This window comes from Typopeltis vanoorti, chromosome 14 (genome assembly GCF_054136105.1).
Source record: "Typopeltis vanoorti isolate ZY-2024b chromosome 14, IOZ_Tvanoo_1.0, whole genome shotgun sequence".
NCBI classification, from domain to species: domain Eukaryota; kingdom Metazoa; phylum Arthropoda; class Arachnida; order Uropygi; family Thelyphonidae; genus Typopeltis; species Typopeltis vanoorti.
Genome location: NC_143562.1, coordinates 36,293,554 through 36,320,388, shown reverse-complemented (window position 1 = coordinate 36,320,388; position 26,835 = coordinate 36,293,554). Strand labels below are relative to the sequence as shown.

Genomic DNA, 26,835 nt, shown 5'->3' with positions numbered 1-26,835 from the left:
GTGATAAAAAACACTGACCAGGCATGCAGTCAGGAATACATATCCATACTTGAAGTAGAAAAAGCCATCAAAGGCTTGAAATGTGGAAAGGCAGCAGGAGTAGATGATATTCGACCAGAAATGCTGAAATATGGTGGTATAAGAGTCTTACAGTGGCTGCACTGCATAGTTCAGAAAGCCTGGACAGAGGGACGAATTCCCGATGATTGGAGTAGAGCTCTCATAGTACCCATATATAAAAAGGGAAATAAAACTGAATGTGAGAATTACAGAGGTATTTCCCTACTGAGTGTTCCTGGCAAGATCTATGCAAGTATACTTGAGAAACGGTTGAGAAGAATTGTGGAAGAAAAGCTTGGTGAAGAACAAGCTGGATTCAGGCCAAATAGAGGCTGTCAGGATCAGATCTTCACTTTACGACAAATAGTCGAGAAAGCATGGGAATATAACAAAGATCTGTATTTAAGTTTTGTCGATTTGGAAAAGGCATATGACAAGGTGCCAAGAGAGAAGCTATTCAATACGCTGCAGTTATATGGTGTCAATGGGGCATTATATGAAGCAATACTTAGTCTTTATTTGAGTTGTGAGTCAGCAGTTAGAATTGAAGGAAGTACAGGAAGATGGTTTAATGTTAAATCTGGTGTGAGACAAGGATGTACATTATCCCCTCTGTTATTCATTATCTATATGGATCACATTATGAAGGAATGTGGTATTAAACCTGATATCAAAATTGGAGATGTTAATGTCAGCTCTTTGCTTTATGCGGATGATGTTATACTTCTAAATAAATCCGCTACAAGTCTGCAAGATTCTCTGACTAAATTGAATAGCTGTTGTAATAGATATGGTATGAAGGTCAGCAATAAAAAGACAAAGACAATGAAAATAGGCAGAATCATTGAAAATGTCAACTGTGTTGTGAATGGAGAACCTGTGGAACAAGTAAAACATTTCAGCTACTTAGGCACAATTTTTACTGAAGATGGTAAACTAAATATAGAAATAGACAACAGAATCAGCAAAGCTGGTATCGTGGGAAGTCAATTGAATAAATTCATATTGAATAAGAAAGAAATTAGTCGGAACACTAAATTAGCTGTATACAAGACTGTGTTCAAACCAATTTTAACTTATGGATCTGAGAGCTGGGTCAGAAGTAAAACACTTGACCTAAGACTAGAAACCGCAGATATGAGAGTCCTGAGAAAGATTAGAGGCGTGAACAGATGGCATCAATGGCAATATCATATTAAAAATGAGGATATTAGGAAAGAACTTGACATTGTCAGCATCCAGGAATGCGTTAGCAGAGCTAATCTCAGATGGTATGGTCACTTAAATAGAATGGGAGAGGAAAGATTAGCAAAACAAGTGTTCTCTGCCAGGTTGGCAGGAAAACGACCCAGAGGAAGACCAAGATATAGGTGGATTGATACGGTACAAAGTGCCTTAGACGATAGAAATATAAGATCTGATAATGTTGGAGTCTTGACAAGTGACAGACTGAATTGGAGGAAAATTGTAGATAGGAAGTTAGTAATGATGTAATTTTTTCATGTAGTACTGTCATATCCTGTACACCCCTTGAGGGTACATGGCAGGAATTTGATGATGATGATGATGATGATTAGTAAGGCAAAAGTTTCTGAGATACTCTTATGAGCCCATCTGGACCATCATCTCCTATTTGAAGTCACACATACAGGAATAGATATACTGTCTCCCGAAGACAACCAACAGCCTATTATAGCGTGCCAACAAAGGGTAATAAGTATTTGTTGCAAATGAATTTCAAATAGGAGATGATGGGCCAGATGGGCTCATAAGAGTATCTCAGAAACGTTTGCCTTACTAATATGACAACTTAATCAGTGGACCACCAGGTCTGGCCCTTTACAGGATGAAGCATCACCTTCCTTCTTCTTGTTCTTCTTCTTCCCTCTTTTACTTTGTGGTGTTGAGGGTTTTCTATTCATTTAACCACAACCATACACAAGGATAAGATGGTTAGCCCTATGCCTCCCAGTGTATCACCTTCCTTCATAATCAAAATTGTTGTACATGGACTATTTCATGGCCGCTAACAATTTAATTTGTCTTATAGCAAGGATTTTTTTTTTCTATTAACAACATTAACTCATTATTTTTTAACAGAGCCAGTTTGGATGACTGAGTGGGGGCTATCTGGCTCCAACCAATAGGTCACAGGTTTAAATCAATTGTGGCTGAATTAATCATTGTTTTCTTCAGTCTCCAACATTTGGTTTTCACTTTCAAGCTATTTATCTTGATTTTTTTTTTTTTTTTTTGTATATTTTTGAGCCAACAATTCACCTCTGAAAGCTGCTCAACTTGGATTATTTTAAAACTTTTGTACATATTTTTCTTTTCAATATGAAATTTATTTTTATTCTGCTCCAAACTAAATAGTGATCATTTAGTTCAAATCCTCTGCATACTCTTATATCCTGAACCAGTGCAACAATATAACTATTCACAATAACATGGTCAATAACACTACTTTTCTTGCATCTTCTCTTCATGTTAATTTGTGCATATTAAGTAACAACATGGTGTTAGTGATGGCTAGTCAGCATCCTGAACAGAAATCTAGCAGGTACTAACCACTGTATTTTTTTTCCAAATTTTCTCAAAACATTTCTAAATGTCTGGTACACATTTCCTACTGTGCTGTTTAAATCTCCAACAAGGACCAGCTTTCAATTCGTCATCTGCCGCCTCTAATGACTTGAAAAATTCCTTTACTTCTTACTTACTCGAACCTTTTGTGGGACTATAGGCACAAATAAGTTTCATTGCCCAATTCTCATATTGAAATGCCCATATCAATATGGGCATTTCAATGGCATTTCAAACTGCCACCAATCATAAAGTTTATCATTGTGTTTAGTGTTGAATATTACAAGTACCTCTTCCTTTTCTTCCTTTACTATTACATAAATATAACATTTATTATTTAGCAAAATCTTACTTATATTAGTCTTCCAATTCTGTTTCAGTAACACCAGTTAATTCAATGTGATACTCCTAACTCTGCCAGTTCCACTTAAGTGGGTGACATTCCAGCCAGCTTGAAATTTTATCATGTTGTCTCATCATTTGTTTTGATTTAAGCCATAGAGAATACAATATGGTTGGTTAAGTCCCAAACTGCTAGCATATCATCATCGCACCCTGTTATTGTCCATCCAGATGGACAATAACATGGTACACCACATCAAAGTAAGCATTTAGGCATTAGATCAGAATCCTCAATTGGTTCGTTGCATTCCGTAAACACCTTTCATCCATCCAAACGAGTAAATAGAATGAAGCTCTATTATTGTTTCAATCTAGCTGATTTTTCATGATGACAGTCTTATTCTGTTAACCAGTTTGGATGGCTGAATGAATAGTCTCACTAATGTACCACAGGTTTACAACTTTTCATAGGTATAATTCATAAAAATAATAATACTGGAACAAGAATACTTACCTGATGATTTCTCCACCCACCCCCCAACCCCAAATCTTGGCACTTAATTTGATGTTCAGTTTTCTGATTTGATTTATTCATTTAAATGCTTAACTAGCTGTTATGTGACAAATATTACACATTTTACTGTAATAATGAGTTTAATAATACCTCAAAAGTAACAATGGTATAAAGGGCAGCCTCCCACACACAAGGTGCCACAACAGGATCACTTTCTGCAAGACATCCTAAGGTTGAAGGACACAGTTTATTAGTGTGATTCTGTAAAACTTCAGGCATTTGTTGGCATAGACATGTTATCAAAGAATACCAAGATGATCGAACCTAGAATGATAAATAAAGCAGTACAAGAATAAATACAAACTTTTCTATATTTCAAAACGTTTGGCAGAAAATCTCAAATTGCAAGGTAGCTGCATCACTTTAATACAAAAGAATGACTTACTTCTTATCATTGTTGTGAATAACAGAAATTCAAGTCTTCAATAAATATTACCATCATACAGTAGTCAGGTTTTTTTTTTTGGTTTTTTTTAAGAATAAATTTACTGACCAAAAATATAACAAGAAAAAAAAAAAACTAAAAGAATTTATAAGTGAGAAAGTGGGTGGAACTGCCAGTTCAATGTTGGAAAGTATAAGGTTCTAAAATTTAGTAGGCAAGGATGGAATGCACTTGGTGGGAAAATTTTGAAGGAGGTAGAGAGAGATCTTACAGTGGTGGTGGTGGGCAGTGATCAAAAGTTTAGAGGGTCACATTGTACAAGTTATGAAGGAATCACATCAGATTATGGCAATGATGAGGAGGACCTTGACATACAGAAATAAAGAGGTTATGATTAAGCCTAATATGGTGCACAGATTTGGTCACCTGGTTTGCATGAGGATGTATTAGAAAGGGTCCAGAGCAGAATGATTAATGTGGCATCTGGTCTTTAGAATGTGGGATATGAAAACAAATTGAGAGAATACTATTTGCAGAGGTTCATGAATAGCAAGAGGAGAGATGTTTAAGAGATACTTGTGTCATAAGAGGTTTCTTCAATTAATAGGAAAAAATGTGTTAATTGAGGAGGAGAGATATGATTAAGATATTTACATCGGCAAGGGGTTGTTACCATGTTAATGTGGAAAAAATTTTTCACAGAACAGAAGACAGACCATCTCTGGAAAATGCATAAGGAGGGTGTGAGCAAAGGAGCAAAAAGCAAGTTCTTTGCATGGAAAGTGGCTGATGAGTGCAATGAAGTGCCTGAAAGTGTGGTGAATGCAGATAGGTTGAATGAGTTTAAAGCACAGCTTACTCTTTGTGACAGTGCAAACCTCTCTCAATGAGACTTGACCATGGAGGTCTGTTAATAATTATTTGAATTTTATTTTAAGGACTAACTTTAACCATGATGAAACATGTAAACATATTTGATAACTGACATTATTAATACTCAATAAAACTGACGTTTCCTCTTTTCTCTAAGAAAAGAGATGGTCACATAAGATAATTTAATGGTATTGAAATATGAATTTCATGAGAATTCCTGTAAACATCTGTTTATTATCTGAATAATGGTACTATATAGGTGGCAATTTAAAAGCAGAGAATTCCAAATCCCAGCTACTACAGTTTCCTACCAAAGATCATTCAGCTGCTTTCTACCACTTTCAAATTCTGAAAATCATTGAGACTTCTTATCGCTTAAGTTTCATTATCTGAAGTTCAATAACCCAAACAATAAATCTTCCAAAATAACTTACATCCACAACTCCAACTGGAGACTTTTTTCCATTCCACCCAATCAAGCTGAATGAAATGTGGAATTATTACTCTAAACAGTAATCAAATTCAAATCATCCATTTACCAGAATACCAGTAACCCCTCACCATTCTTCCAAACACCCTCGATCTTCTCTTGATTAATATTCCCTTTATGATTTGGTTTAGTTCTTTCAGCTAAAAGGTACTTTAAAATAAGGAAATATAAGATCTCTTAATACTGGAGTCTTCACAGATAACAGATTTAATAGGAAGTTGGTAATGGTAACGATGTAAACTTTTCATCTACTTACTCATCCTCTTTATGTCTCATAGCACATAAGGCCAAGATCCATTTGGCTCCAGTTAACTTTGTCTTGTTGAACTAATTCTGCTGCTTTCCAGCTCTCCCAACCAGCTATACTTCTCTATTCTTATCTTTGGCCGAGTTTGTTTAGACATTCCTTTTTTCCTTTGTTCTTCTGGGATCCATGTTAACCCTCTTATGCATAAATTTTTATATTCATTTATAAAAAATTATAAGGACGATACAGTACCATTTAATCTTACAGTATTACCATGAATTCATTAATTTTGCTAAATTTCTGCCCTGTATATGTTAAAAATGATGTCCTCATCTGATGACATCATTTTTGTGTGTCCTCATCTGATGACATCATTTTTGTGTGTCCTCATATGAGACCCTTATGCATGAGAGGGTTACAGCTACCCTTGGAATTCCTCTCCTGGCCATTCTCAGTACATGTTCAATCCATTTCCATCTGTGATTTTAATTTCACTGTGATAATTTTGTTTCCATTTATATAATTAATTTTTTTGTTTCCATTTATATAATTAATGATTTTTAAACTCTCAGGGGACCCTGTAACCCCTAGAGAGCGTGTCCCCCGGGTGGCGGATAGGGGAGCCCACCATGTGTGTGTGTGTGTGTGTGTGTGTGTGTGTATGGTGGGGTGGTCCGAATATACTGAATAAGGACTCGTGGACCAACAGGGCCATAAGGGGCAATCATCTTGATTGTAAGGGAAGCGGCACTCCCATGGACCTCTAGCTGGATCTATCCTCTCCTTCTACTTTGAGGAAGATCCACTTACTTTAATCTTTCCTATAAGGCCTTATCAGCCAACTCTTCTTACTAGCCTTAGAAGGCTAGTTCAGAAGTCTTAAGGTAGCAGCCCTACCACTGAACTATTCCATCGTCAGGCTAGTCCCCTGACATGGAGAACATAATCCTACTTGTAAGCTGACAGAAAAAGATAATCGGATTGAATCTACAGGAAACGACCCTGGAATGGAAAAGGTATAACAAAAATGGAAACGACAAAATATAATACACATAGCAAACTGGAATGTAAGAGGAATAGCATATAAAGAAATAGAATTAGACCAAGTATTAAATGAAAGAAATTTTAAAATAGCAGTAATCACTGAAACAAAAAAGAAATTAAAAGGAACTATGAGAACTGAAAATTTTAATGTGATATACAGTGGAGTCGACAGAGACCAAAGAGCACAAGCAAGAGTCATGATTTGGATTCATAACTCCCTTTCAAAACAGTTAAAACATTATAAATTATGGAATGAAAGAATAATAGAAGCTAGAATAAAAATAGATAGAGACTATTTAACAATAATTGGTTTATATGCCCCAGAAGAAGGAAGAGAACAGGATAATATTGATTTTTTATAATCAGCTACAAAACATATATAATAAAATAAATAAAGGTTGTTGAAAGTTTATTTTTCACTTGGTTAGAGTATAATAAAATTAGTTTAATCCTTTATCCAAGTGTGAGCAAACAAAGTTTGCGCCTGAAGTATCTTCAGGACTAGGGTAAGGTGATACCACACCAAGGGCAACTCGTTGCAAAGGTGGAGAAAGCTACCAACACTCCTATCTCAGTATCTCCTATAATGCAAAACACATCTCCTTGCGGATATGTCTAATGTTAGATAGGAGTGTTGGTAGCTTTCTCCACCTTTGCAACGAGTTGCCCTTGGTGTGGTATCACCTTACCCTAGTCCTGAAGATACTTCAGGCGCAAACTTTGTTTGCTCACACTTGGATAAAGGATTAAACTAATTTTATTATACTCTAACCAAGTGAAAAATAAACTTTCAACAACCTTCTCTAAATCCAGAGTAATTTATTAAAAAAAGGGTGGCACACCATTTGGCAACTCCTATAGGTAGAGATGACCTGCGAATGCTTCTGCCTGGTATTTCCACTAGGGCCTGGCTCCCACTGAAGAGACCTCAATAAAGGTTGAAACTAGTCTGGGTAGTGGCCCTTCCCTTAATGCATAACATTAGACATATCCGCAAGGAGATGTGTTTTGCATTATAGGAGATACTGAGATAGGAGTGTTGGTAGCTTTCTCCACCTTTGCAACGAGTTGCCCTTGGTGTGGTATCACCTTACCCTAGTCCTGAAGATACTTCAGGCGCAAACTTTGTTTGCTCACACTTGGATAAAGGATTAAACTAATTTTATTATAAAATAAATAAAAATGATTACATAATTTTAGCAGGAGACTTAAATGCAAGAATTGGAAACACGAAATTAATAATAATATAGGAATACATGGAGAACACACTCTAAACAGAAATGGTAAAAAATTGATTGACTTTGTAGTTTATAATAACCTAAAAATAATGAATTCCTTCTATAAACATAAAGACATACATAAATATACTTGGGCAGCAAGAGGATGGAAATCAATATTAGATTACTTCATATTAAATGAGAAGACATCAAAATTTTCACTAGATGTTAGAGCTCACAGAGGATATGATATAAGCAGTGACCACTTCCTTGTTAATATAAAATTAAGATTACCACCTAAATGGCTACAAGTAACAAGAACAGAAAGAAAAATTGAAACATTTGTTTATAAAACTAAACTATTGAATGACACAAATGTACAATGGCTATATGAACAAAGAATTAACCAATATCTAGATAAAATAAAACAAAATGAAGAAACAGAAATAGAATGGCTTAATATAAAAACGATACTAAATGCAGCAGCAAATGAAAGCTTAGGAAAGACCAAAAAATTCAATAAAAGAAAAAAACTGAAGATCTGGGATGATACAATCAAAGAAATAATCAAAAAGAAAAAAGAAACCTATCACAAATGGTTAAGCAGTAAAAGATTAGAAGATGAAATAGAATATAAAAGAATAAGAGCCATAGCTAAAAGAGAAGTCAGAAAAAGACAGAGAATCATGGAATAAATTTGTTTCTAATTTAGAACATGATTTATATAAAATAAGACCCAATGTATATAAGATTTTGAAACACCTAAATGCAGATACCAAAGAAAACATAAAATTAAACACTGAATTGAAATTAGAAGAATTTCTAAATTACTACACAGAACTGTGGACAGACAAATATTTTAAAAAAGACAACTGGCAAACAATTAACGAAAATGAAAAGGAAATAACTGAAGAAAAATTAGAAATCAGCCTGAAAGAAACAAGAAACGGAAAATCACCTGGAGAAGATAAGCTAGGTTCAGAACTATATAAATACGCAGGAACAAGATTCAAAGAAAGACTCTTATTATTTTTAAATAAAATTTACTCAACTGGTATCCCCCCAATAGAATGGAAAAAAGCAATTGTGATTCCTATCTTTAAGAAAGGTAATAGAGATGACCCTAAAAACTATAGAGGTATCAGTATACTAAATTCCTGTTACAAAATATATAGCAGAATCTTAAATAACAAACTAATGAAATATTCCAAAAACTTTATTCTAGAGGTAGAGAATGGATTTAGAAAACGACGTTCATGTATAGACCCGGCCTTTTGCCTAAAATTAATAATAGAGAAAAGAAGAGAATATAATTTAGAAACACATATTGCATTTATTGACTTTGAAAAAGCATTTGACAAAGTTAAAAGAAACATATTATTTAACATATTAAAAGAAAGACAAATACCAAATAATGTCCTAAAAGCTATCACAAGTATATATGAAAATAATCAAATACAAATAAGATTAAATCACGAGCTATCATATACAAGAGAGATAAACCAAGGGGTCCGACAGGGATGTCCCCTCTCAGCAACTCTTTTTAATATCTACTTAAATGAAATAATAATAAAATGGAGTAAAAATTTACATCAAGGAATTAAACTTTCACCTACAGTTAACTTAAACACTCTCCTCTTTGCAGACGACCAAATAATAATTACAAATTCTGAAGATAACTTACAGAAAGCTATTTTAAATCTAAATGAGATATCCAAAGATTATGGTATGATAATATCAACGGAAAAATCAAAAACTATGGCCTTTAAAGGACAAGAACTAAAATAGTAATAGATAACAAGATCTTAGAACAGGTGAATTCATTTAACTACCTAGGATGTATGATCACATATGAAAATGAAAAAGATATAAACGTAAAAATTGCAAAATATTTAAAAATAACAGGTGTAATTAACTCTACCTAGTTCAAAAACAAAAACGTATACAATACATTAGCCTTACCGGTCTTAATGTATGGAAGCGAAATCTGGACAATAAAACAAAAAGACAAACAAAGATTAACAACAGCAGAAATGAAGTTTATGAGAAAAACTGCAAAGTATACCCTATTTGATCACAAAAGAAACAAAGATATTATGAAAGAATTAAACCAAGAACCAGTAATAGAAAAAATTAAAAAATATAAACATAAATGGATGGAACACGTTCAAAGAATCAAAACAGAAAGATTACCAAAACAAGTCTTAAAGTACAAGCCAAGAGGTTGAGAGACCTATAACTATATAAGTGCTGTGTGTGGGGATAGAGATGAGGACAGGGAAGTTTCATGATGTTTTTTTTTTTTTTTGAAGAGCTATAGGATGTACTTGTTTGGGAATACTGAGAATTTGACTGTAACGAATATGACCATTTTGCCATCTATTGGTGAGAGTGATCATAAGGTGGCTAAAGGTGTGGAATTTTCGATTAAGACAGGGTATATGTAGAATTACCGTGCTGGCAAGTATGACAAGCTTAGGAGATTGCTTGGATCAGTGCCATGGCATGTAAAACTGCAAGGGCTGCATGTCGATAGAGCATGGGAAGTGGTCAAGGAGCATTTACAGGAGGTTATGGCTGATTGTATACCTAGGGTCCAAATAGTAAAACAAGTAGGGGTTAAATGGATGAATAACACCATTGAGCTTGAGCTGCAAAAAAAAAGAAACAACCGCGGAGGGAATTTAAAGAGATAGGTGACCTGCAGGCACACGAACGGTATAAAGTGCAGGCCAGAAGGGTAACGAGTGTGGTAAAAAAAGCAAAAGCGGATTATGAAAGGAAACTAGCTATGCAAGCTAAAGAGAATTCCAAACAGTTCTTTCAATATGCTGCAAGCAAAAAAAAAAAAAAAACTGTACACGGCAGAATGATTTTAAGGAATGACGATGGTAAGGAGGTCACTGAATCAGTGGATATAGTGGAATTACTGAGCGAGCACTTTGCAAGAGTACATCATCCAGGTGGTGACATTGAAAAAATGAAGGAACTATTAGTTTATATGGGAATTGTGATGAATGAAGTGGAGGTGAATAGTCTATTACAGAACCTTAACGTGAATACATCTGTGGGATTGGATTGGATACCGGCACGGGTCTTACGTGAAGCAGCTAAGGAATTATCAGTGCCCTTGACCATGTTTAATCTGAGCCTCGGGTCTGGTTTAGTCCCGAAGGTGTGGAAAGAGGCGAAAATAGTTCCATAAAGGAGGATCCAAAACTACTGTTGCAAATTACTGACCAATCAGAATATCAGGAGTCGTTGTCAAGGTCATGGAGAAATTAGTCAAGAGAAAAATACAGGACTGGATAGATGAAAATGGGATACTGTATGGGGGGGGGGGGGACAACATGGTTTTGTAAGGGTAGATCATGCCTCAGTAACTACCCTTACAAAACCATGGTTTTGTAAGGGTAGTTACTGAGGTTATAAAACTCACGTTTTATAACACAGTGACAGCTGAACTGGATAAGGGTAATGGGTTGAGAGTGATACTGCTGGACCTGGCTAAGGCATTTGACAGGATACCACGTGGAATTCTAATCCGTAAACTACAACATATGGGAATGGATATAGGGTTGGTGAGATGGATAGGTGGGTGATTGATGGAGAGATATCAGAAAGTAGGGATAGGGAGTTTAAGTTTATTCAGGAGTAGAGTCCAAAAGACCGCCTGTGACTAGTGGTGTGCCGCAGGGTTCTGTTCTTGGACCACTGCTGTTTAATTTGTTCATTAACGATCTAGGATAGGATCTAAGAGGAACAGTTCATTTGTTCGCTGATGATGCAAAGTTGGGTAGGGCAATAGTGAATGCAGAAGATGTCAAAATCTTGCAGGACGACTTGGATATATTGAAGTTCTCGGCTAAGGAGAATGGATGTCAATTTAATGTGACAAAATGTAAGGTTATGCATTTTGGGGTGAAAAGATGAGCAGCAGTATACCACATTGGTGGAACTGTACTCCAGGAGATTGATGAGGCCAGGGATATGGGAGTGTTGGTGGATAGGGAGTTGAAGTTTTGGGGCACATCACAAAAGTGGGTAAATCAGCTCATCAACTCACTTGGTTATTGAAAAATACTTTGACAAGCAGAGACAAGCAAGTTATTGTACCTCTGTACCAAGCCTTTATAAGACCTCATCTCGACTACTGTGCCCAGATTTGGTCACCTAGGTTTCTTCTTGATGGGGAGTAGGTGGAGAGGATCCAGAGGCGAGTGACCAAGATGATAGCAGGTCTATGGAATGAACCTTATGAGAACAGGTTGAAGATTTGTGGGTTGCAGAAATTAGTTGATAGGCAGAAAAGAGGAGATATGATTGAGACATTCGAATTGCTAAAGGGATTTCTATAGGATTAATTCAGAGGATATTTTTGAGATCAGGACTGGTGGTGGGAGAACTAGGGGACACCTATAGAAGCTGGGCAAGAGTGTGGTTAGCAAGGGTGTTAGAGCTGAGTTCTTTACTTTTAGAGTGGTAAATGAGTGGAATAAGCTGCCAGAGTCTGTTGTGGGTACTATGACGGTGAGTGAGTTCAAGGCAAGGTATGATAGATACTGTGAGAATGTCGTATAGTTGGGTGGACATGATGTTTAGGGCCTCCCTCGATGAGTCTAAGGACTCCCTGGAGTCGCCCGTAATAAAATAATAATACTTCATGAAGAAAGTCGTTCCAGAGGACAGAGATGGACAGAATAAAAGAGAAAGAGAAAAAAGAAGCAGGCTTATTGTGTTTGCAGTTGCACAGTAAAGGGATGCTATGCAGCTGCTGCTCTTATATCAACAGAAAGTGGAGGAATGATAGTTGCCAATTTACTGAAGTAGTGACAATGGAAGTGCCTGTACAATAGACAATGTACAGGTACATTGTCTATTGTACGGGTACTTCCATTGTCACTGTACTATAGACAATGCTGAAACGTTGAAGTGAATCTGTAAGAGAGGGATCAATGAGCCTAATTGCTTGCCTTTATTTTTCTCTATCATTCTCTGTTAGAGAATGATGGAGAAAAAGCTAGCAACCCAATTACAGAGTGTGGCTGGGAGACCAAAGAATAGCAATTTGTTAAGCAGGCCATAATGCCACACAGTCAAAAGCTTTGGAAATGCCAAGGATGACATGACAGCACAAGTTTCTCTGAACCTTTCCATGGCATGTATCCAGTGATGGGTGATGTAAGCTATGAGGTCAAATGTGGATCTTGAATTAATTGCCGAATCTGTACTAGTGGTCGCTGATTAATTGGTGTGCTTCTAAGTAGTGGAGGAGTTGGCTATTAACGACTTTCTCCATTATTTTATAGAGGACTGAGGTAATAGCTATTGGTCGGTAGTGTGATGGTAGATTTCTATTGCCCCTTTTTTTTTTTTTTTTTGAAATAAGATGCATATCAGTTTGCTTCCATGAATTGGGATATGTATCAGATATGTATAATAGATTGTAGAGACAATGCAGGATGGGTATTAACTCTGGAGCACAATGTTTGAGAACAATTGGAGATATGCCAGGACGATCAGGACCAGAAGACTTTTTAGTATCCAAGTTATTTGGTATTTTTCTGATGTCTTTTTGTCGAAAAACTAAAGGAGGTATACAGTGCTTGGATTTGAATATGATAGGAGGTGATTTCCCTGGGTCATCTATTCAGGAGTTTGAGAAAAAGTGATGCCAGAAAGTCAGCTTTATCTTTGGGAGAAGTAACAGTCATGCCATCAGGATGAGACAGAGGTGGACATGCAGGAGAGCAGAAGTTGCATCCAACTACTTTAGTGAGTGACCAGAAAGCACAGCTTCCATTTGGACAGGAGGCAAGATTTTTGCAGTTGGTCTTTATGAAATGCGATTTGGATCTGATGATGACCGATTTGCATATGCTGCATGTTTTGGTATAGGCAGAGTATGAAACTGGAGTTCTTGAAGCAAGCCACATGTGATAAGTTACATTTTTTCTTCAACTGCTTTGATATATTTTAAACTGAACCAGAGCTTAGAAAGCAAATGAGGATTATGGGTTGAATTAATGATGAAGGTCTTCATGCTAGTGAGAATAATTTCTGTAATTCATTTACAGCAGTGTTAGGATCAGATGAGCAGAAACAAGTCAGACCAAGGAAAGGAGGAGTAGAAATTCTGGAGGTAATCCCAATTGGCTCCTTTGTAGTGCCAGAGGATGTGAGATTGGGGGTGGTGTTCTGTGAGAGAGGAGACCAGTACGAGACTGTGGTCTGAGTTGCCAAAAGGAGAGTGACTTCTACAGTGTATGTGGAAGGAGAACTGGTCAAAAAGAGATCCATAGCATTTGGAGAGTGAAGCAGGTTATCAAAAATTCAAGTAGGTAGCTATACGATTTGTTATCTCATTACTTATATCAAACACTTCTGCTTCTCATCCAGCTTGGTCAGTGGTGTTGGAATAGCGGAGCCAGTTGGAATTGTAGACATTGAGGTTGCCCAGGAAGATGATCTTATTATTCAGATAGCTGGATTGTAGATAGTAGTTTCATGGAAAGGAATGTGAAAAGTTCTGAGTGGTTATCAGTGTTTGGAGATTGCTAAATGCAACATATGAATGTTAGTAAATGGAGCAAGGAAATCTTGAACCAGAAAAGGTCAAAAGCAGGGGATTTTAAATTAGCCATTCTCTGGCAGGCTATGTTCAGATTTTACAAAGGCACAGGTACCACCTTGTGACAAAAAGAATCGTTTGTGGTTTAGGCATTATATGTCGACAGTAGATGTAGCTGCAATCTGGATTTATCAATAAGATATCAAGTCTGGAAGACTGCAAGTGGGGTGATGAATGTTTTGGACCCATGCACTAAATAGTAGCCAGCCTGTGTGCCAACATTTTAACTGATGTGCCCTTGAAATAGAGAGGTTCTGGGTCCCTTAGTATGTTATTTATTAAGGCTAAAATATTTTTAATATTTTACACAAACATTTTGTTTGAAACTAATTTAGCATCCTTTCATCATGAAGGTATTTTCTTGATCATAAATTAGTATAATAATAATATTTGGTTGCAGATCAAGCGTTGATCAGTTTTATTATTAAACTGAACCAACAGTTTCGCCACACATTACTGTTGGGTACTTATCTTCAGGGTACTTATAAGTTTAAACAATCTCACAATTATGTGTAACTGCAAAACTGACAAAAATAACTGTAAAAAATTATTCTGGTAATTATTCTAGTCAGTTTTTGACAGTTATTTTTGTCAATTTTGCAGTTACGCATAATTGTGAGATTGTTTAAACTTATAAGTACCCTGAAGATAAGTACCCAACAGTTAAAGTGTGGCGAAACTAGTTGGTTCAGTTTAATAATAAAACTGATCAACACTTGATCTGCAACCAAATATTATTATTATACTAATTTAGCATCCTGTTTTCTGGTCAATTTCCACATCTTTGATCCAATAATATGGAAAGAAGGGTTTTATCATAATATTTGTATAATTTCCATATTATTCAATTTTCTGAAAGCAGTATTTGCTATTGTCAATCTTTACATTATACCCATCAGATCCATTTTCAGTATGAACATGTTGATTAACTGTGTTGATCAATTTTAATTTCTTTGTGGCATTTGCTGTTCAGTTTAAGAGCTTTTATTTTATTTGTATTTATTTTAAGACCAACTGTTTCAGCCATTTTATATAATGCAAAGAAATTTGATATCGAAATACACTAATATATACAAGATAAATTTAGATTTCCAACTCTAATGCAGAATGCTATTTATTTCCTCTTGTCATACTGCAACTTTTCTCATAATCCAATTAATGACTATGTTTAACAGAAATGTATAAAGAGCTCCTAAATTCTATACTTTGTTCAATGATGTTCTTTAAATTAAAAATATGATGTACAGTAATCCCACACCAACTTACTCTTGCCTTAGTAACTTTTCTATTTCACTATTATCCTATTTTTAGAAAGATTACAGAAAATTTTTCAGGTAGTGACACTAGATTAAGTTGCCCCTCCAATTTTCACGTTTATTGCTTCTTTCCATTGTCTAGGTATTATTATTATTATGCGGTCAGCTCCCTGGAGTCCAAAGACTCATTGCAGGAGACCAAACTATACACACAACCTTACCTCTCCTTGAACCCATTAACAGATAAAGCACTCACAACTGACTCTGGCAACCCATGCCACTCATTCACCTCTCCAAGTAAAAAATCTAGTCATCACATCCCTGCTAACCACATCTTTATCCAATTTCCAGGGATGACTTCTTGTTTTGGTCCCTCTAGCCAAGTGATGAAATATTTCCCCTGCATAAATCCTATAAAACCCTTTAAGAAACTTAAATGCTTTTATCACATCCTCTCTTTTTCTCCTAACAGCCAACTTCTGCAATCCACACATCCTCAATCTATCTTCATAAGGAACATTCCACAGACCACGCCGACATATCAAGTCCTTATAAAGAGGAATAACAACTTTCTTATCTCTACTTGTTAATGTGTTCTTCAATTGCCAAGTAACCTTATCGGCTACCTTACCAATATGTCCTCTAAAACTCTGTCTACCACCACCCCTAAACCTCTAGTTTCATCTATTTCCTGGGGAATAGTGCCATCAGTGTAATCGGATTATTCCAAAATGCATAACTTTACATTTCTCCAAATTAAACTGACATCCATTATCTTTTGCCCATACTGACAGCCTATTTAAATCATCTGGCAAGCTCTCCACATCACCTTGATTTAACTATTACTCTACTTAATTTTGCATCATCAGCAAACAACTGAATATTTGCTTTCATGTTATTTCCTATATCATTATGTACAAATTAAACAGCAATGTTCCCAGCACCAAACTGGGCACATCACTAGTCACCTGTTTTCATCATAATTCTGCATCTCCATATACTATTTTTGATATCTGTCCAGCAGCCACACTCTTATCCACTTAACCAATGCCATATCCAATTCCCATTCTAATTTGCATAATAAAGTTCCATGTGATATTCTGCCAAATGTCTCTGAAAAATCCAGCAGAATCACAGTGTAGCTTTCCTTTATTTAACTCTGCTGTTGCTCTATTACAAAAAGACAGTAAATTACTAAGGCATGACTGACCCTTCATAAAGCCATGTTGCCCTCATACAGTATATTTTTATCCACCCATTCTTGAATTCTCTTTTTGACCAATCTTTCCTGTACTTTCTCCACGTCTGAGATACTGATTGGTTTATAATTTGCTACTGCAGTCTTAGAAAACCTGCTTTATTCAAGGGAATTATTTTGCCCTCTTAAAGCACTGCCAGTTCCTTTGCACATTCTTCCAAAACCTGATATTTATCCCATCTAATCCTGTATTTGCATTGAGATTCTGCAATATCCTACGAACCTCCAATTCATCCACCTCCATTTCCACATCAGTGTCTGTCACATATGTTAAAGCAGTCATTCACTCAGTAACTATTTTATCTGCTTCTGTCACCTCATGAACATCACTCATTAAAGTTAATCTTCCTTGCCACTGCATCCCTTTCAGTGAAAGAACACTTTGGGTTTCCTTTGGCCTGCTCGGCTAGATTTTTCTCATAATCTGATTTTTCCTTCAGTGCCATGCTGGTCGCCTTTCTTGCCTGAGACTTATACTGTTCGTGAGTTTGATGGTCACTTTTCTCTTTATATACCCTCCACAGCATTTTCTTCTTCTGCAGCTCATGCTTAATGATATAACTCATCCATCTAACTTCTACCCGATTAACCCTCCTCACCTTCAGTACACAATTTAATACTGCTTCCTCTAGATAACTATCTCCCATGCACTACTAATATCCTTACCCTGCAGTGTTTTATGCCATTGCAGAGATTTAAGCTTCTTTTTAAGCTTTTCATAATCACCCACCTTGTAGTTCTGCATATACACCTTCTTGACAGAATCTTCATGCTACCTTGTAGTTCTGCATATACACCTTCTTGACAGAATCTTCATGCTGTACAATCTCCCAAGTCAAGAGATCATTGGCCACTTTCACCAATCAAAGGTGATTTGGTCACCTTGGTTATTATTATCAAGAAAGACCTCCAGAGTTAGGGACTCATCAAAGGAGGCCACATACTACACGCACTAGCTATCATATTTATTCTTGAATTCATTCACACTGCTGCACTCACAACATCAAATGGCAATCCATTCCAATCATACACCACCCTATGAGAGAAAAATCTAGCCTTCACCCCCTTCTTAGCGGCATTCATTCTCAGTTTCCAAGGATGCTCTCTTGTCTTTTCCCCACTCTCCATAAATTGAAAAGTTGCATCAATTGAAATCTTGTATGACCCTGAAATTAGTAAGTCTCAATCATATCACCCCCTCTTTCTCCTATTTACTAGTGTCTACAGTCTACAAATTCTCAATCTATCTTAATAATCAGCATTCCACAATCCTGATATCATATTTAACACTCTCCTTTGCACTCTCTCCAATATATCAGAATCACAATGGAAACCAGGAGACCAGACCTGTGCACAATAGTCCAAGTGAGGTCTTATCAAGGCTTTGTAAAGAGGTAAAATGACATCCTTATCTTTACATGTGAATGTTAGTTTCAGCATTGCAATTATCTTTTGAGTTGTATTTACAATCTTTGCTAAACGACCCTGAACTTCAATTTCCTATCTAAAACTCCAAGATCCCTAGCCTCATCAGTTTCTTCTAGCATAATCCCACCAATATAATACGACACTGGATATCTAATCATGCCAAAGTTAATGACTTTACATTTAACGACATTGAACTGACATCCATTTTCCCATTCTCACAATTCCAGCCTAATCAAATCATTCTACAAGTACTGCATATCAGCACATTTCTGATCACCCTACCTATCTTTGCATCATCAGCAAATGCTGATGATGGTAAGAATTTAAGGTAATTTAAGAATTTAAGGTAATTTAAGAATTTAATGGTAAGAATTTAAGGTAACACCACTGGTTACCTTAAATCTTGCGAACTCACATACCCCGTATACCATTTTTTGATATCTGTCAGTCAGCCATCCTCTTATCCATGCTAATATTTTATAACTCAAACCCATATTCTCCAATTTATGCAACATGCTGTATTCTGTCAAAGCCTTTGCAAAATCCAAATGTATCATGGTGCATCCATTCCCCTCATCTAGTTCAATGGTAACATTGTTATAGAATGTGAGCAAGTTGCTAAAACATGATTTTCCCTTAGTAAACCGATGTTGCTCACTGCAAAGTAGAGATTTACTATCAACTTATTTCTGAATGTGAGCCCTAACCAATTTTTCCAAAATCTTCACCACGTCACCATACCAAATAACATCTTTCTTTTTACAAACATCACTTACCTGATTTCCATTCCTTCCTTCCTGAGTTTAGTTATGGATAGCTCTTCTGATCCTATGACCCAGTCCAATACTCTAACATCCCTAGTCCCCTCCATCAGATGCTGCCACAATTAATTATCTCTTAGTAGGTATATAAATTCCACCTAAGTATCTTTTCAGTCTGTAGCACATTATTAAAAATCATGTGCAATTTATCAGCACTAATGTTTTTAGCTTCTTAAACATTTCTATTGCTATATCATCATTACTGCATGCTTTTCCACTTTTTCATCTTCTCTATTATGCTCATTATTTCTGTAGAAGAAAGCAGAAGTTGACACTTTTTTCTGATTTTTTTTTTTTTTTAATAAGTGAGTTTTCTTTAAGTTCTTGTTGCTCACAAGAAGATCTACAAGATGACAAAACCTCATATGTCAGTGCCCAGCTGGTTTGTAAGGATGATCAGAGGTAAAATGTGTTCCAAGTCACTGAAATGAGAATGATTTTCCTGCATTTTCACAACTTTTTGGTGATATGCTGGTTAAGCAAAACCTTCATGATCAAGGAGAGAAAGTGCAATGGCTCAACATTAAATGGCTACCGCACTTCAGCTTTAGGCAAAATCGACTTTCAGTACAGACTAGATGCTGAAACACCACTTAGAACTTTGAATCTAAGTGAAGAAGGAAAGAGAGACCTACTAGAACGAACTCGGTAACTTTGCCACCCTCTTACATGACACCCTTGAGAACTAATCTTCTTAAGAAATGAGATCTCATCAATCTTGCAACCTACTAACTGCAGATTGTCATGATGTCTACAAAACTTTACCAATAAGCAGCCATGCAATGATGAACTGAAGGACTGTTTAGAAATGAATCGTGCTGAATAAAGATTGTGTACTTTTTTTTATATTTCTTTTCATGTTCATTATTCATTTGATTATATGAGAAGCTGATAAGATAATATTCTATACATGATATTTGTTTTTTTTGTCAGATCTTATACTGTATAACTACTAACTTCAACATCAGCGTAAACCGAAAAATTAATTGAATGTTGATAAGTAAAGACTGTGAATTTCTTCTTTTGTGATACTTTGTGTCACGTTTTTTTGTTATGCGAGCATGCGGATGAAGCTGTAGTATTCCATGTATGGTATATTATTTTCCTTTTTCACATTGTTATTCTGCATAACTAGTTTTGACAGCTGTCTAAACTGAGAAAATTAATTTATGATAAAAGTAGGAAAAACAATTGTGAAAAAATTTGGAAAATTTCTGCTTTTATTACTTTTATGCCAATGAAACTAAGGTAAGGTACTAAGTATACCTTACTAAGTCCTTTTTCTTAGTAAGGTACAAGAAAAAGGACTTCTAATTAACCATTTTCAAATAAAACATCGTTATTTGAACAAAACTTGATTTTATTAATGCTCTCCTGTAAAATCTGAAAAAGTGCAATATCAACTTCTGCATCTTGCTACAGATTTCATTTTTAGATATTGGTTCTAATATAATATTTTTTTATTCCTTACAGCATTTACTTCCTTTCTTCAGAGCATATTTTCCAATGTGCCCTAATGCTACAGCTTTTTATGCTTCTGCAATGTTGTCCATAAGTCTTTTTGTCTTCTCTTGGAGATCTTTTCTTCTCTCTCTCTATATATAATTACAGGGTAGCCATAATTAAAGAGGTGTTCAGAGCCCTGTAGTGGAATGTATTGGACAAAATTCAACCAAATTTGGTGTAAGTACACTCTGGAAAATGAGGTTTTACTATATTACTATTACATGATACCTCCAGGGAGCACAAGGTACTTATCGAAGGATGCCACCTACTCTATAACTCTGTCTCTACTACTCAATCCACCAACTAAAACAAATTGCAACTACCATCATCTATACCGACGCCATCTGCTGCCCACCACAGACAATCACAAACATCCATGCCCACGGCAGGATTTGAACCTACAGCCTTTTGATGAGAGCAGATATGCTAACCACTTGGCCAGCCTGTGTGGAAAATACTGCATCAAATGCTGAGGTTTTTTTCCCCTACAAAGATCTCCCATACTCAAGCTTTGCTTCATTTTGATGTGAAAACTCAACTGCAGTTTACCCTGACATTCTTAGCTTGAATAGAGATGGATGATGAATGGGTATAGAAGATTTTGTGGAAGTTTTGATTTACAGATGATAAAAAATAGTATAAAATTCTACCACCAGAGGACATTTGGGGCTATAAGCACTTGATATTTGCATAATCTCACTGTTTCTACTGATGAGCTGGTGGATATAAGGAAGACTGAAATGGATTCACTTCATTCTGATAACACTGAAGTGCTATGGATTTCACCTTACCAGAATGTGCGTTGCTAGTTAAGCTTTACTATCGACAATGTGGTAATGCTAATGCTGTTCTTTGAGAATTCCGGCATTTGTAGAATAGAAAAAACAGTCAGGAATACATATCCATACTTGAAGTAGAAAAAGCCATCAAAGGCTTGAAATGTGGAAAGGCAGCAGGATTAGATGATATTCTACAGCAGGAGTAGAATACCAAAAATGCTGAAATATGGTGGTATAAAAGTCATACAGTGGCTGCACTGCATAGTTCAGAAAGCCTGGACAGACGGACGAATTCCCAATGATTGGAGTAGAGCTCTAACAGTACCCATATATAAAAAGGGAAATAAAACTGAATGTGTGAATTACAGAGATATTTCCCTACTCAGTGTTCCTGGCAAGATCTATACAAGTATACTTGAGAAACAGTTGAGAAGAATTGTGGAAGAAAAGCTTGGTGAAGAACAAGCTGGATTCAGGCCAAATAGAGGCTGTAAGGATCAGATCTTTACTTTACGACAAATAGTCAAGAAATCATGGGAATATAACAAAGATCTGTATGTAAGTTTTGTCGATTTGGAAAAGGCATATGACAAGGTGCCAAGAGAGAAACTATTCAATACGCTACAATTATATGGTGTCAATGGGGCTTTATATCAAGCAATATGTAGTCTTTATTTGAGTTGTAAGTCAGCAGTTAGAAGTGAAGGAAGATGGTTTAATGTTAAATCTGGTGTGAGACAAGGATGTACATTATCCCCTCTGTTATTTGTTATCTATATGGATCACATTATGATGGAAAGTGGTATTAAACATGATATCAGAATTGGAGATGTTAATGTCAGCTCTTTGCTTTATGCGGATGATGTTATACTTCTAAATAAATCCGCTACAAGTTTGCAAGATTCCTTGACTAAATTGAATAACTGTTGTAATAGATATGGTATGAAGGTAAGCATTAAAAAGACAAAGACAATGGAAATAGGTAGAATTGTTGAAAATGTCAACTGCGTTGTGAACGGGGAACCTGTGGAACAAGTAAAACATTTCAGCTACTTAGGCATGATTTTTACTGAAGATGGTAAATTAAATATGGAAATAGACAACAGAATCAACAAAGCTGGTATGGTAGGCAGTCAATTGAATAAATTCATATGGAATAAGAGAGAAATTAGTCAGAACACTAAATTAGCTGTATACAAGACAGTGTTCAAACCAGTTTTAACTTATGGATCTGAGAGCTGGGTCAGAAATAAAACACTTGACCAAAGACTAGAGACCGCAGATATAAGAGTCCTGAGAAAGATTAGGGACATGAACAAATGGCATCAATGGCAATATCATATTAAAAACGAGGATATTAGGAAAGAACTTGACATTGTCATCATCCAGAAATGCATTAGTAGAGCTAATCTCAGGTGGTATGGTCACTTAAACAGAATGGGTGAGGAAAGATTAGCAAAACAAGTGTTCTCTGCCAAGATTGGCAGGAAAACGACCCAGAGGAAGACCAAGATATAGGTGGATTGATATGGTACAAAGTGTCTTAGATGATAGAAATATAGGATCTGATAATGTTGGAGTCTTGACAAGTAACAGACTGATTTGGAGTAAAATTGTAGATAGGAAGTTAGTAATAACGTAAATTTTTCATGTAGTACTATCATATCCTGTACACCCCTTGAGGGTACATGTCGGGAATTTGATGATGATGATGAAAAAAATAGATCCAATGACAATAACAAATCTTAGAAAAATGATTTTACAATTTGAAAATAGCCGATCTTAAGTAGTGACGCCAGGATGAGGGTGCAAACAGATTATTCCTCAACAAGTTGATGAAGTTGCAACTGCCATTGTGGAACATGGAATGAATAACACACAAGGGTCCAGAAGTGCTCAGGCAATATCAAGGCAACTGGACATGCCATACTCAACTGTGTGGAAAATCCTGCATCAAATGCTGAGGTTTTCCACCTAGAAGATCTCCCATACTCAAGCTTTGCTTCATGTGGAAACTCAACTGCAGTTTACCCTGACATTCTCTAACTCGAATCGAGGTGGATAATGAATGTGTGTGGAAGATCTTGTGGAGTGATGAGGCACATTTTTATCTGAACAGTAGTGTTAACTCACACAATTGTTGCGTTTGTTCTGAAAATAACCTTCGTGCTCAATCAGACACCTTTACACTCACTGAAAGTATAAAGGGGTCTGATGTGGTTGGCCCACTGTGTGATGTGGCTTCACTGCATCATTTATTATTGGTCTGTATGATTTTTTGAAGAACTTTAGCAGACAGGACCAGTGACTTGTACCATCTCTGCTGTTAGGTATTGAGAGATGCTGTGCAACTTTGTTGTTCCACACATCTGCAGCAGGGAAGATGCCTTGACTCTACCATATTCATACAAGATGGAAAACCACCTCATATTGGAATGCCGGTACAGTGAATGTTATGAACACTCCACAGAACACAGAATGATTAGTCGTGCATTTCCCACAGCATGGTCACCTTGTATATCCGATCTCAACTCCTGTGACTTTTGGTTGTGGGGCCATCTGAACCAGTATGTGAGGCAAATTAATGCAGATCTGTTATGTTCCACTGTAGAAAATGTCATTCACAGAATTCAGTTCTTAGAACATCTTAAAGGAGGACATATTGAACCACATCTATGTTATACGAACACGAAAATTGATTTGTTGTCTCTCTTCTAGCCATTACTGTTTAATTGATTACAAACCATGCACTTATAGTGCCAGAAGTTTGTACTTTTTTTGTATCTTCTGTAAATAAAAACTCCATGTTCCAAAATGTACTTACACCAAGTATGGTTGAATTTCATCAACACAATTTTCACTACAGGACTCTGAACACCTCTTTAATTATGGCCACTCTGTATATATAGTTGCTCAAATGGGTTTCTTTAATTCTGTGAGATTTAATATTTTCAAACAGCATTTTAATTTTATGCTTTTCTTCTATGATTTTCCAGGTCTCGTTTGTTAACCAATCTGTTTTTTTTTCTTCTTAGCATACAACAGTCTCTTGCTACCCCTCATTACATACCATTCTAAAATTTTTAAATTTATTTCTACATTACATCTTCTAGGCTATCTTCTTTCTCACTCACCTTTCTCAGCTTCTCATTCACCAAAATTTGAGACTGATTTTTTATCATAACTGAAAAATTTTCTTTCATTCATTCACTCATTTTTAATTGAGACATATGTTATCCTTCCTTTTTTTTTCATTTTTACATAGGGGAAAAAACGATCCATATAAAGTTTGGCTATATCATCACGTCACTATAACACCTAAGAATGAGCTCTAAAAATTACAGTTTGATCAATTTTAATTAATAATACCAAATGGGTGATATTCAGATCATATTAGGTCCATGACTTTTTTTTAAAAATTAAACTTCTTATCAAAAGATTATTCATTTCACAAAATGAATATCACCCATTTTTTAACCACATACTTCATTATCTATCACTCCCTCATCTTCATTATTTTGTTTGCCTACTTTTAGGCATTCATGACACCCATAAGAATAATCATGTCATGGTTCAGTAACTATGCCTAACAATGCTTATTGTTTGTTAGCACATAAACTTGTATTATCATTAATTTAATGCATCTCAAATATAATCTAGCAATTATTATTCAATCATTTATGGACTTCAATTTATCAAGCATTTATTATCTCTTCACTCAATATAAATGCCACTCCTCTTTTATGATCCTGAATACAGTATCTGATAGTCATCTATAGTTCTCATTCTTTCCAAGATTACCCATCTTACTTCTGTTATTCCTAAAATATCTATTCTGTACTGTCTATTTCCCTTTTTTTAATTGAAAATAGTGACTTCATTTGTTTCAAAAGGTTCTTGTAGGCTTTGCCCTTCAAACTCATTCATGCATTATCCTCTTGCCAAGTTAAATAGCAGTCATTTGGAAAATCTGCATCTTTCCAAACAAAGAGTGCTGTGATTCCTGACTGTGCTATAGAGGTACTTAAAAACAAAAAAAAAAATCTAGTTTTTTGCAAACTGGACTAAAATCAAGCATATTCATCTCCAATTTTCATAAACAGGCAGAAATAAACTGCAAAAATCTTTCCTTCAATTCAATAAGGAAATCTGTAATTCTTATATTCAGTTTCCCTTTTTCGTGATAAGAGCTTTACTCCATCTTTGATTTGACCTTGGGTCCCCTCCTGGATTATTCAGTAGAGCAACTGCAAATCTTATATAACCACGATTTAACAATTTAGATCAAATATCTATGAGCTTTTCCTTTTTATTTCTATTATTTAAATTTCTATTGAGAAGCAAAGCCAAGCTAATAATAATAATGGTAAGTACTTGCTAGATTTTTGTTCAGGAAATGTACTAGTTAATCATCACGGAACACCATGTTCACAAGAAGAGAAGCCACAAGAGAAGTTTTTTTGACTGTTCGTCAAAAAACCCTGTTGTTGATAGTAATATCTTCAATTCTAGTTCAGGATAAAAGAGGATACAAGTGATCTGAAACAAAGTGATCACCATTTGGTTTTAAACAGAATAAAAACAAATATCACACTGAAAAAACATGTAAGAAAGTTTTAAAAAGAAACCAAATTGAACACTTTCAGAGGCAAGCTACAGATGTGCATAGACAAATAATATTCAAGAAAATAATGAGTTTGAAAAGAAGTACATAATCTTGGAGACTCAGGAGAAAACTCTTACTTAAACATTGAATAATTTAGCTGGGTAGTCACATGTGGTGAAGTAGTAAGTAAAAGTAATTACTCCAGACATCACAAAATTTCTTCAAATTCAGGTTTTATAATACCTTGCCTTCTAGCAGCTATTATTAGCAGCAGCATTATCATTCCATTAGTAACATTCAAATCATTTGGTAAGTTATGTGATATTTTCTATATTCTTATAACTTTTGTTTTAGATACTTCTACACCTTAGCCTTCCTACATTATTCTCTAAGAACATATGCTGACTAACTAGCAAACTTTTAATACAATTTCTTACTTTCATGAACTGCTTTTTTAACTTCTACCATCCACCCTGGAATCTTTGCATACAACTTCACCATATAATGCTGTCTTCACCAAAATCAAGGGATTTTTTTTTCTTGTTATCAAAGTGTCATATTTTTCCAAATTATATTTGTATATTTGAGTTGATAGTTCACATCAATTTTTTTTTCCCCTCCCAGAACTTGAGTATACATTTTTCTTTTTAATGGGATACTCATTTTTATTCTGCAGTCACATTTTATTTCAATACTCCTGTACATTTTTGTATCTTGGATCAGTCTGACAAC

At 35.6% G+C, this 26,835-nt stretch overlaps 1 protein-coding gene across 1 annotated transcript in view; it reads right to left on the bottom strand.

Moving 5' to 3' along the window:
* The window catches only part of Ltn1 (E3 ubiquitin-protein ligase listerin), a 359,867-nt gene that overhangs the window by 276,131 nt on the left and 56,901 nt on the right, over positions 1 to 26,835 (bottom strand). The window contains exon 7 of the mRNA XM_090403432.1: positions 3,653 to 3,826. Coding sequence (XP_090259558.1) covers positions 3,653 to 3,826 — 174 coding nt within the window. The remainder of the gene's footprint in view (positions 1 to 3,652; positions 3,827 to 26,835) is intronic.